This window comes from Rhinoraja longicauda, chromosome 3 (genome assembly GCF_053455715.1).
Source record: "Rhinoraja longicauda isolate Sanriku21f chromosome 3, sRhiLon1.1, whole genome shotgun sequence".
Taxonomy (NCBI): domain Eukaryota; kingdom Metazoa; phylum Chordata; class Chondrichthyes; order Rajiformes; family Arhynchobatidae; genus Rhinoraja; species Rhinoraja longicauda.
Window position 1 is genome coordinate 26,157,640 of NC_135955.1, and position 13,319 is coordinate 26,170,958.

Consider the following 13,319-nt stretch of genomic DNA (forward strand, 5'->3'; position numbering starts at 1 on the left):
AAACCAGTGGTGCAGCTGGTAGAACTAAGTTCAATCCTGATCTTGGGTGTTATCTGTGGAGAGTGCATGTTCTCCCTGTAACCGAGAGGTTTCCCCGGGTGCTCCGGTTTCCTCCCACACCCCAAAGATATGTGGGTTTGTAGGTTAATTGGCCTCTCTCTGTAAAGGTATTTAAGGAGTGGATGTGAGAGTGGGATAACATAGAACTAGTATGATTGATGGTGGGCCTGGACTATGTCGGCTGAAGGGATTGTTTCCATGCTTTATCTTATCTAATAAACTAGAAGGCATGTGTACAGTGAGGGGAGGGTGGGGATTTCAAAGGGATCTGAAGGACAAGTTTTTCTACACAGACGGTGGTATGTAAATAGATTTGGATGAATATTGGCCAGACTGTCCGAGTTGGGCCAATGGGGTGTTTCCATTCTACATGATTCCATAAATTAGTTGAATACCAGAACAGATAACTGGCTTGGGTAGATCTGAACTCTGACTTCAGGTTGCAACCTTTAGCCGTTATCGTCTGAGGTATTTTGAGCTATTTTAAGGATCTCAGTCGCCTACTAATTTGCATGTTTGTATTTCATTGTTCATGCTGAGAGGAGACAAGAAATCTTGTCAGATTGGGGGGGGGAATGCAGTGTAAATAAGGGAATCAGTCTCTCAGCAAGAGGAAATTTTTAAGATCATGGGAAATATTAATTTCTCTTCCTGACTTCCTGCAGAGCTCTAGCACTTAAATATGCTGCATATGTGATATGCTAATATTTTGCTTTTGTTCCATATTATAATGCACATGATGATCCCTCGTATTTCCACCTAATTATTCAAGCGTTATTTTGAGTACTTCCATAGAGGGACTAAGTGTTCAATTTTCCAGATTGATATTAGGATCAAGGTGCGTTACGTAAAGTTGTCCCAATGGTAGTAATCATTGACGATGCTTTAGCAAGAATGCAAAGAGCAGCCCTGTCTTTATCGAATACGCATATCATTTGTTAGTTTATTACTAATCGTCATTTTCTAGTTTAATGTCTGAATTGTTTACATTGAGCATTGTATGGAACATGGGTAACAATGAAATATTATTAATATTTAAATCTTGGCAATTATTCAACTTTCTGATTTTATTTTGCAGAGAGGATCTGACGAGCTGCTTTCTGCTAGTGTTGTTAACGGCCCCTCTATCATGAGCAATTCTACTTCGGCTACAGGTATTTGCAATTCCTCTGTAAAATCTTATGTTTACAATATTTTTGAGTGTTAAATACAAAATGACACTTTATGCCAAGGGGGATGTTAAATTCATGTCATTGGAACAAGCATTTGGGTGAGATGAAGTGTTAGAAATTAAAATTTAAGAATGTGCTGTCCTGGGAGTATTGTAAATGAACACTGAGTACTGTACTATGATTCCTTTTTTAAACATTTGATAATCCTGGTTTGTTTTGGGCTGTACTTGATTTTTAAGTGCTTGATATGGTTTTCTCTAAAATGTATGCTGTCTTAATGTTTCTTTCCTAAAACATTGGACTCAAACTAGCAACCGCTATATATTTAAATTATTCAGCACCTGTATTACACAATCACCTCATACTATTAAAATGGTGGATCGGGTTGAGAAATGCTTAATGTTATTGTTCGGCTGCAAACAATGCTCAATAAGGCATACCAATCTTAAAACCCGAGGCAATATCAGTGTCTAAATCTGTCAGTATTTGCCTAAGATCAATTTATTAACTTTTGATAAGATCCAATAGGGCTTTAATATAGCTGATGGTTTTGGTTCTGTGAATGAATCAGGCTGGAAAATCATAATGGTACTGGTAAGTCCAGAAATGCAAGGGAAGTCAAGCATTATCTTGGGAGAGAATATTGACATATCTCATCAAAAACTGAGCGTAGTAAAAATTGAGGAGAAAAGCAATTGTAATGTCATGATTAGTAAGAGGATGAGATAATGGCCTATCTTAATAAGATTGTACTGTGGAAAGATCTGATCAGAACTGGAACAAAATATTCCCCACACTGTACAACAAGACGTGTGCAGTTTCTTTGAGATGAGAGTAATAGGAAGATTTGCTATATCCCACTGGGTAGAACAGATGTAATGTGTGGGAATGGTTTACCCTGTCTTCATTCAATGAACCAAAAAAAGGCCCTTCTGGTCATTAATATGGATGATGTGAGTATTTAGAGAGTGGGTATCAATGTTGAAATGTTAATTAAGAACAGCTAACTTTTCGTGAGACTTGAATGTAGGTGGGAAGAGAAGTTAGGGGGTACAAAACATAGCCAAGATGATCTATGTATTTGTTCCTAACATGATCCGAGGCAATGGACTAACTGGCAGTCATGGTGGATGAGGGCAAGACATTAAACTTTTATTGTCAAATATTGATCACTTTTAGTGTGCTGTCAATATTGGTGTTATTTTAGTAATAATGTACAGCTAAATACACCCAAGGCAATGTGTGCTCAAGTCCACTGAAGGATAAGTACTTTAATGTGCCTCAAGCACAGGGACCCAGGTTTGATCCTGACCTTGGATGCTGTCTGTGTGGAATTTGCATGTTCTCCCTGGGCCCCACGTGGGTTTCTTCTGAGTGCTCCAGTTTCTTCCTCATCCCAAAGACGTATGGGTTTGTAAGTTAATTGACTGTTGTAAATTACCCCGTGTGTAGGGAGGAAAGTGGGATAACATTGAGCTAGAATGAATGGGCGATTGATGGTCGTCAGGGACTCAGTGGATCGAAGGTCCTTTTTCCATGCTCTACCTTTCAATCAATCAAACATGGCATCACCTTCAGAAAAGGTATTGTGATGCAAAGAAGGTGCCAGGAGATGCTTCAAAATTAATACTTAAACCTCTCTTGTACACAACAGTTGCTTCAAATACTATGTGGGAAAGGGGTTGTTATTTGTTCCAGTTGTAAAAATGTCACGTTGTTCGGGGGGTGTGAGAAACATAATTCGCCTTAAATCTGCCAATTAAATTCTAAGTAAGATCCTGATGAGAAAGTAGAAACTGAAAATAGAAAACATTTGGTCCCTGTTAAGAAGATTTGGATTTGTAAATGAAAGTGCTGTCAGTTAATGTTCTGAAAATGTTATGAAATGTTTGAAACTCTTATTTTACAGTGCAAGCCATTAAAGAAATGAATTATCTTCATTAAAGTTCAACTGGTTCTTATTATAGGGAAAGTTAATATTTGCACAGTAGTTGACTTGGACTAAATATCCACATCCAGTATGTTATAAAGTTGATAGTTGAGCAAAGGTTACTTGCAGTGACTTGAAACTGAGTTTTGGCAATAGTAAGGACAAATGCAGTAAGGAATACTTTCTGTAGTATAACAAAGAAGTTACTGCTGATTTAAAAAATAAAACAAAATCTACATAGGTTGCTGTACCTAAATACCATATTGTTGTGATGAGGCTCTGCAGTCTGGCAAATGCATATGCAGAATAAACTTGATGTAAATGAAGCAGATAATATCAATAAACATGTGGTGTAAAAACTGCAATTATTGGCATTGCAAGAGAGCACAAACTTGCCTTCAATACGTGACCATAGGGTATGAAATGTGGAAACATTAAGATGGCTATTTTAGTCTGTTATGTTAAAATATATTTCAGTCTACTATGAATGGAACACAAGTTATCTGCATTGATTTGTAGGAGTATAAAGTATAATTCTAGTTTTAGAAATATTTTATGAGAACAGTCTCTGTCAATGCAAGCTTTGTTGCAACATAAAACCCGATGGATGTTTAAAAAGAAAGTGACAATCACTTGAAAGCAGGAAATTGTGTGATTTGTCATCCATGGCTGGGTCTGGAACTTGTTAGTAATTTGCCATTGGTCCTCTTCTCGCTGAGTGTTGCCACGAGTCTCTTCCGGGGATCTCATTTGGCAGCCTCACTTGTTCTTAAATGTCATTGGTGATGAGGTCTAAAATTCCAGTGTTGATTTCCACATTAATAATGAAGGCTAAGTGCATTTTATCTAGTGTCTCAAAATTACAAGTCATCTTGACAATCAACCACTTTGGATGAGAAAAACATTCTTGCAACTAAATACCTTTGAGAGTCACATCTCTGAACCCTATCACTCTCGTGCCTGTCAGTTAATTAAAGTTACAAACATTCTTGCATGTTATTATTTGACTTCTGGTGGGTTCCCTTAGTAGGCTTGTACTCCTGGCTGACTTCCTATGTTGTACCATCCAAATATTTAAGGCAATACTGAATTCAGCAACAATGTTCATCTATCAAGCTATTCTTTGTGACCTCTATTGTTGCCCATTTAAGGGACAAAGCCTTTGTAAAATTGCTGATTAGGATCACCCACCCCAAGTTGAACTTGCTCTTGTCTGCAATCCTTAAGTTCTAAAATTCTGTATTTTGGATGTTCTTGTTTTTACTCCCAAATTAGCTATGGTTACAAAAGTCATCTTTATTTCCTCATATTGTTCCATTCACTTTACCACATTTAAAATGCAATCATGTGTATTATTAAAGCATTTGACTATGGTGTATTCCATATTCTAAGCCATAACGTTTGAACTCTTTGCTTTCTGCCCCGTTCTTTCATCTTGCTGCACCTAACCCTTCCAGAATTATTTTGCATATGAAGATGTAGCCTTAAAAACAATCCTTGATCAAGCTTAGTCCTATAGACTTTGTGTAACTTTGTCTGTTATGGTCTCCTCGCATGTTAATATTTCCCAAGACACCTCAGGAGTTGGGAATGCTAGCTGGTCATCTGGGCTTTTGTTCTACATTAGATTGTTGATGGTTTCTGATCATTCCTACAGAAACGTGATAATTTCTGTCTTCATTGGGAACAGGAATTTGCCATAATTTAGCAGTTTGGAGAATTGCAGTTTACTTTATTCATGTAGAAACGAGGAACAGCAGATGCTCATTTACAATAAAAGACAAAGTGCTGGAGTAACTGGTCAGGTCAGGCAGCATCTCTGGAGAACATGGATAAGTGAAGTTTTGGGTTGGGATCTTTCTGTCTGGAAACATCCTGACCTACAATGTCACCTATCCCTGTTCTCCAGGGATGCTGCCAAACCCAGCTACTCTAGCACTTTGTCTTTGTTTTGCTTTATTCACATTGGGAGTGGAGTATGAGAGAGAAAAAAGCAAATTTGTAATACTAACTAGACTAAGGTGGACCCGTTGGGTCCAAATCTTTCCTGCAGGCCCGGCAACCCTCTCCAACTGACAAAGCTTGTTGCTGGGCAGGGAGTGTCCCCTGGGGTCGTAGGCGGGTGAGGGGAGACAGGGAAGGAGAGAGGGTGCCACTCATCTCGGCCCCATGCCGCCAGCGCTGCAGCCAGAGAGAGCTGTGGACCCAAAGCCTCTCCGTCATTAGTCTCGCACCCTCCCCTCCCGACTCCCTCTCCCCTTTCATCTCCCCCCATCCCCACTCCCGCCCCCACTCACCCACCCCATCCTGTTCAGACCCGTTAGGTTCTGCGCACACGCGGATCAACGGGCCCCAACCGCGCAGGCTGGGAGCAGTTGGCGACACGTCAGTATTAGACGAACGGGACCCAACTGCGCAGGCGCAGTGTGGTTGGTGACACGTCAGTATTAGATGAACGGGACCCAACTGTGCAGGCGTGGACATGTAAAACTGCTCACCAAGCTGTCACTTGGGCGAGTCCCATTGTGACATCACACACTGAACATGGCAAGAATTTTTTTTAAAGGTAATTTTAAAACTTAATCTCTGACTTTAAAAATATAAGACCAAATTGAATGAAACTTGGATGAAAGGGTCCCCAGGACAAAGGTAAGTAAGGTGGTCCTAAAATTGTCGTGCTGTAATGTGATGAGGGCACAAAAATACAGTTACATCACAGGCATCGGCAAATAAATATATATATCTCACTCAAACTGACATAGTTTTCGTAATATATAGATACAGGCTGCATGATTGTGTTAGAATTGTCAAAGTGAATGGAAGTATGTACAAAAATAAACTTTGACGATACTGGTGATACTTAGTGGGTTGTCGAGCATGAGCAAGTGTGATTTGTGTAATGAGAGAACTTGGTTTGAAAGCAAGAGTGACAATTTTGGAGGCAATGTTTCTTTTACACTGCCGTTTATGTGTAATGTACAGCTAGTAAGAGGTTTGAGCTTGTTGCCACCTTCCTGTTTATTGGCATAATTCAGCATCATTGCACAAAGGAAAATGCACAATTGAATAATGGTATGTTTCCCACTTGTCTCAAGCTAATGGAAACAACACAAAGAAATTTAAAGGAGACGGATCTCCCAACCCTCCCTCTCGTGTTCTTCATATTCGGAAGATTCCATATGAGATTTCAGAAGCAGAAGTTCTTTCACTAGGTATACCATTTGGCAAAGTCACTAATCTATTGATGTTGAAAGGCAAAAATCAGGTATGTGCAAAAGTAAGAAGTTTGCAATGAATTTAAATTTTGTTTAAACTTTTGTCTTTTGAAATGAACATTATTTTGATATGTTGCTTTAACAATATATATTTTCACGTCGTTCCGTTACGATGCCCTAGGCATTTTAAAACAGCCCTGTTAATAATTTTACCTGTGCAATTCGTGGTAAAATTAATTACTATTTCCCACGCATTATCTGCCCAGTTTAAATTATAACATGTACTGGAATAGCTCATAGTTTAATGGGGCGAAATAGCCATGGAAAATATGCGGAATTTGTAATGTAGTTAGTTTTGGGATTAGATGTGACTGGAGTGCAATGTTTATATTTGATTTCTGCTTTTTATTGTCTTGTAGCAAGTTAATATTTTCTAATCTTTCTTCTCGTTCCCTCTCTGCTGCAGGCTTTCCTTGAAATGGCTTCAGAAGAAGCAGCTGTTACTATGGTGAACTATTACACTACAGTCACTCCACACCTCCGTAATCAGCCCATATATATCCAGTATTCCAACCACCGGGAATTGAAGACAGACAACTTGCCCAACCAAGCTGTAAGTGTTCCTTGGTGTGTGAAAAATTTGCGGATTAAAAGGCACTTGTCACTTTGTTATACTGTTCTTGGGATTGGGGGGGGGGGGTGGTGGTTTCAGCATACTTCTCTGAAGATCCATTTTTGAATTGTTAAAACAATTTGAACTCCACTTTGATCTTGGATAACGAAACACAGTATCACAGGCACCAATCTTGGGTTTTTAAATATAAGAACATTCAACCTTGTAGAAATATGTCATCATTCAAAAGTGTGCAACACTGGTCAAGGACATCCATTTATACCTCGCATTTCCCCATGTCATTATGTTTCTTTCCCCTAAATGTAATAGGACAAGCATTGAGGGAGAACCCAGAACTAAGTTTGTAGGTTTTAGTTTCAGTGGAGCTGTTGCGTATCGCAATATTTGTAAAATTATAAAGTACCTACTTTTCTTGTAAGTACTTAAAATACCTGGTCGGCAGCTGTTGGGTTGGCATGTAATAGGAAATGAAAATATTAGAAGCAGAGATGAATGGTTGGTGATGTGTGAGGCGGGGCAGAAAATACATTGGTCGTTTCCTGTGATGTACTGTAATGTTCTAAAATTGCATTAAATGAAGGATAAACAAAATCGAGAGTTGGTTTCAGGCAAGCCCTGCTTTTGTACTTAGCTTAGTGTACACTAATTGTTAGAGTAATGTTCTATTTGCCCTGCCTAAATCAAGGACTGGACTGGAATTAGTTTATATCTATAGAATAGGATAACTTCAATAATATTAAAAGCAATCACACTTCATCTGTATTTGGCCCTCCATGTAGAATTTGCGAGCTCTTGCTGTGAAGCTTGATTTAGCTGCAGGATTAAAATGCTTGGGAGGGTGTGTGGTATGGCAGGAGACTGAAAAATTAGATTTAAAAGAATTTGATTTTCCCCTTCCTTCCCACTTGTTTTCTTTGGCAATCAGTATTTCAGATTGTTTAATGGATAAATGTTCAAACATCTGTGCTGGTGACAAGAATGTAACCTTTTAGGTCTTTAGTTAATGGAAGACATACCTAGTGAAGCTGAAATAGAGTTTACAAATCTACACGAGCAGTGATTCATTATAGTACATTCGCATGCAGACAGGGAGGAAGAAAATTTTAATCAGATCCCATTCATTATAATTTTATTAGGTCTCTGCAAGAGATAACAACACTAGGCCATGGTGTGGTTTTCAGAAAAAGGGTCTTCATTCAAAACGCCACAGATTCCTTTTCTCCAGAGATGCTTCCAGTTACTCCAGCATTTTGTGTTGACCTTCGATGTAAACTAGCTTCTGCAGTTCCTACCTACGCTATTTACCCCCCTGGATGGTGAACAACAATTATTGAACTGTTCACCAATACTCGACTCAATCTTTTGGATGAGATCGAAGGCTGTGCAGCATTGATCAATGTCAAATTTAAGTGAGCTTTTGTCATCTTTACTTTATCTATTTAGCTGAAATAAGAAAGTACACCCAGCATGTTTGCACTGTCACAGTTACAGATTAAACTATCTGTTGCCAACTGGCCCCAAATTATCATGTATATCAACCACCTGAAGTCAAGAGGAACTGCTAGTTCTCTACCTTTGCATTACAAGTAAGGTGAATGTCAAGAATTTAGTCACGGTATTTTACCAATGCAGTACAAGTTGAATTAAACGAGCGTACAATTTGATTGAGGGCAATTTTATGTAATGTGGAGTTTCAAAATGTGGCACATTTTAAACAGCAAATACAATGATCATAATATATTTTAATGAATTCATCGTTCACAGTTCTCCTATTTAAAATGCCTATTCAAGGCAATCATCTTTTCAAACTCTTTTTAAACAGCTTTTATTTAAAAAAGAAAGCTCTTTAAAATCTATTTCCCACCCAATCTTTCGCCACTCCAACTAATTCCTGATTGAGCCTTGGTAATAAATTTTGTCTGAACATTTTCTGCGTTACACTGATGTACCGAAGAAAAGCAAGATCCCACAAATTAGTGACTACTGTCCAGTGGCTTGACATCCACCATCATGAAATGCTTTGAGAGGCTTGTGATGGAACGCATTAAATCCAGTTTATCAAGCAACATTGACCCATTGCAATTCACCTACTGCCACAACATGTCCATGGTTCATGCCATCTCATTGGCCTTGCACTCGTTCCTGGAACACCTGGATAAGAGAGGGAGACTGTATCTCTGCTCTTAATACCATTGTCCCATCCAAGCTGATCACCAAGCTCGTGTAACTTGGAGTCAGCATTCATCTCTGCAACTGAATCCTCGACTTCCTGACCAACACACCACAATCATTGAGGATAGGGGACAAATCATCCTCTCTGATATTCCTCAACACTGGTGCTCCACAAGAATGCGCCCACAACTCTGCAGCCAACTACAATTCCAATTCTGGCATCCACAAATTTGCATACGACTCCACCATAGTGGGCTGGATATCAAATAATGATGAGACAGAGTACAGGAATGACGAGACAGAATATTAAGAACCCCAAGATGGTGATCGACTTCACATACCCTGGTATACATTGATGGCGGCGAAGTAGAGTTGGACGAAAGCTTCAAGTTCTTCGGAGTAAATATCACCAGCAACTTGCCCTGGACTGGCCATATCGAAACAATGGCCAAGAAAGCACACCAACACCTCTGCTTTCTTAGAAGGCTTGGGAATGTCCCCCAACAACTCTAACTTCTACACATGTGCTGAAGAAAGTGTTTTATCGGGATGCATTGCGGTGTGGTTTGGGAACGGCTCCATCCAAGACTGCAAGAAATTGGAAGAGTTGGGGCGCAGCCCAGACCATCACACAAACTAACCACCCTCACATTAAGCTCATCTAAATTTCATGCTTCCTCGCAAAGGCCTCCGGCATAATCAAGGACGAGTCTCTCCCTCTGCTCCCCTCTCCCAGAGGCACAGAAGTGTGAAAACGCATACCTCCAAATTCGGGGACAGTTTATTCCCAGCTGTGTTTAGGCATCTGAACCATTCTATTAACAACTACAGTGCAGTCCTGAGCTACCATTTACCTCATTGGAGACCCTTGGCTATCTTTAATCAGACTTTACAGGACTTCATCTTGTATGTATATATGACTTCATCATGTATAGTTCTTCTGCTGGTTGGATAGCATGCAACAAAATGCTTTTTGCTATACCTCGTGTAGGAAAATAACTGCAGATGCTGGTATAAATCGAAGGTATCACAAAATGCTGGAGTGACTCAGCGGGTCAGGCAGCATCTCAGGAGAGTAGGAATGGGTGACGTTTCGGGTCGAGACCTTTCTTCAGACTGACTACTTTTGCTATACCTCGGTACACGTAATAATAAACTAAACTTTTGAGCAAGGCAATATGGAAATAAATCAATGGCGTCTTTTATTCTGCTGGTAACTACTCATTTTGTATTCTGTAAACTAATGTCACTTTACTGTAGGAGCCTGTTCCAGAAACAGGCGTGTTTGCGTCCTCAATTCCGAAAATTAAAAAAAATAATTTTTTGCTCTTGTAATTTTCACAAAAAAGTTGCCCTTTTAATGTTTTATTTTCACAGCGCACCCAAGCTGCTTTGCAAGCGTTAAATGCAGTACATACCGGTAATATGTCAATGACAGGCAGCACAATCAATGAAGGGTCGGTGCTCGGTGGCCAAAGTTCTGTCTTGCGCATTATTGTGGAGAACCTCTTTTATCCTGTTACTCTGGAAGTTTTGCATCAGGTAAGAATTGACAGACTTTTTACCTTGTATGAAAAATCTTCTGCAAGTGCTAAGGATTAATTAAATGTGCATCGTTATTAATTAAATATCCAATCTTCCTTTCCATTTTGTTTTGGGAATAATGCTATTGGCAGAAAACTTTCAATTAACTTCATAGTATGTTTAAATTAACATTGTTCAGTTAACATGTATATACTGTAATTCTTGTACAACTAAACCAACAGTATTGATGCTTGCTTTGTCATTAAGTTTTGATTCTATTTATATCCAAAGCAAAATCAAATTATATTCTTATTCTGATGCACTTTTTGTTTTACTCCCAACAGATATTTACCAAGTATGGAACTGTGCTAAAAATCATCACTTTCACAAAGAACAATCAATTCCAGGCGCTCCTTCAGTATGCTGATCCTATGCATGCACATCATGCTAAGATGGTTAGTAATGGGAAGAGTCGAAATCAATTTGTTTGCTGTTTGGACAGTTGGTCTTCTGATTGCAAGGATGAGCTATTGTTTTGAAAATTGTCTCAGTTGGTGAAAAGAATGAGAAATTTACAGAAAATTATTTTAAAATAAAGTCCTTGAACACTGGTAATCTGTCATATTAGAACATAAGAGATAGAGGCAATACTAAGTTGTTCATCTCATCATATCTTTTCTGCTGATAAATAAGATTGACACTTTGTCCCACTTGCCTACAACAGATGCATTCTGGCATTGCCCTATAAAAGTTCCTGGTAAAAGTCTGTTTCTTGCTAATTGCTCACTTGGATTTTATCCAGTCTTTGTTCTCAGGGTAAATTCCAGAATTCGGTTAACCTCACTTTCTCTGGTAATGTTATAAACTTTTTCCTTTTGATCTAATGGTATTCTCTTAGCTATTTGTTAGAACCTTTTCGCCTGTTGGATTTTTGTGCTTGAATGGATACTTTTATTTGCTGTAAAGCATATAATTATCAGCCAATGCTTGTTTCATGTCAGATTTAGTGATGTACAATGAAAACTCGGTATTGCATACCCTCATTTGGTTAGTTGGAATTTGTAAACAGATATGGTTAACATTTATGACACGGTACAATGGTGGAGCTGCTGCCTCACTGCCAGAGACAGGGGTTCAACCCTGACTACGGGTGCGTACTGTGTGGTATTGGTATGTTCTCCCACGTGGGTTTTCTCCAGGTGCCCCCGTTTGCTCCCACATTCCAAAGACGAGCAGGTTTGTAGGTTAATTGGTTTCTGTAATTTGCCCCTAATGTGTAAGGTGCAATAACATTGAACGAGTATACGATGACCAATGGTTCTTGTGGACTGATGGGTCAGTTTCCATGCTATATCTCTAAACTTAAATAAAATAAAACTAAACTAAAATAACATTTTCCATTCGGACAAAAGCTCATTAATGTTAACAAAAGTCTCTCTCTCCATAGATGCCGCTGGATATGCTGACTATCTGCAGCACTTTGCAGATACTGGAAATTGAAATAAGAATTAAAAAAATAATTTTTTTAATATCTTTCATGGCCAATCTTCCATCAAGAGTAATATGACCCTGATGGAAGTTATATACAGGCATTTGAATTGTAGTCAGGATGTAGGGCACAGATTACATCAGGAAATAAAAAAGGCAAAGGCATTTAAGAAAGACAATGTTATGGGGATTACAATATGCAACTAGACTGGGAAAATCAGGTTGGAGTGGTCCCAAGAGAAGGAATTTGTAGAATGTCTACAATTCTTGGAGCAGCTCGTGGTCGTGTATGTTAGAAAAAAAGGCAATTCTGGATTTGGTGTTGTGGAATGAACCAAACTTGATTAGGGAGTTTAAGGTGAAGGAAACCCTAGGAGGCAGTAATCATAATATCGAATTCAACCTGCAATTTGAGAGGGAGAAGTTGACATTAGATGTATCAGTATTACTGTTGAGTAAAGGTGACTAAAGAAATGAGCGAGGAGCAGGCTGAAATTGATTGGCAGGCATGAGCGAGGAGCAGGATGAAGTTGATTGGAAGGGGACCGTAGCAGGAATGAGAGTGGAGCAGCAATGGCAGGAGTTTCTGGGAATAATTCGGAAGATGCAGGCAATTTTCATCCCAAAGGTAAAGAAATATACCAAGGGGAGAATTAGGTCCCTGTGGCTGACAAAGGAAGTCAAGGATAGCATAAAAGCCTTAGGCCAGTAGGTCTGACTTCTGTGGTAGGCAAAATTTTTAGAGTTCATTATTAAGGATGTGCTTTTGGGGCACTTGGAAGAGCCATAGTCAGCATGGTTTTGTTATGGGGAGATTGTGCCTGTTTGATATTTGCTGGAATTTTTTGAGTAAGTAACAAGACGGATCAACAAAAAATCAGTGGATGTTGTTTACTTGGATTTTCAGAAAGCAACGCGAGGCTGCTAAACAAGATAGGAGCCCATGGTTTTAGATGCAAGGCACTAGCATGGACAGAAGATTGGCTGACTAGCAGAAAGCAAAAAGTGGGAATAAAGGGGGCCTTCTCTGGTTCCGCAGATGTATGTGATGGGCCAGCTACTTTTCACATTATATGTAAATGATCTGGATGACGGAATTGATGGCTTTGTGGGCAAGTTTGCAG

General features: G+C 39.1%; 1 protein-coding gene across 3 annotated transcripts in view; it reads left to right on the forward strand.

Annotated features, from left to right (window-relative positions):
• The window catches only part of ptbp3 (polypyrimidine tract binding protein 3), a 57,841-nt gene that overhangs the window by 26,241 nt on the left and 18,281 nt on the right, over positions 1–13,319 (forward strand). For all 3 annotated transcript variants that reach the window (XM_078395035.1, XM_078395036.1, XM_078395037.1), the window contains 5 exons: positions 1,139–1,214; positions 6,258–6,427; positions 6,844–6,990; positions 10,561–10,725; positions 11,052–11,162. In XM_078395035.1, the coding sequence (XP_078251161.1) occupies positions 1,190–1,214; positions 6,258–6,427; positions 6,844–6,990; positions 10,561–10,725; positions 11,052–11,162 (618 nt within the window). In that variant the 5' untranslated portion in view covers positions 1,139–1,189. The remainder of the gene's footprint in view (positions 1–1,138; positions 1,215–6,257; positions 6,428–6,843; positions 6,991–10,560; positions 10,726–11,051; positions 11,163–13,319) is intronic.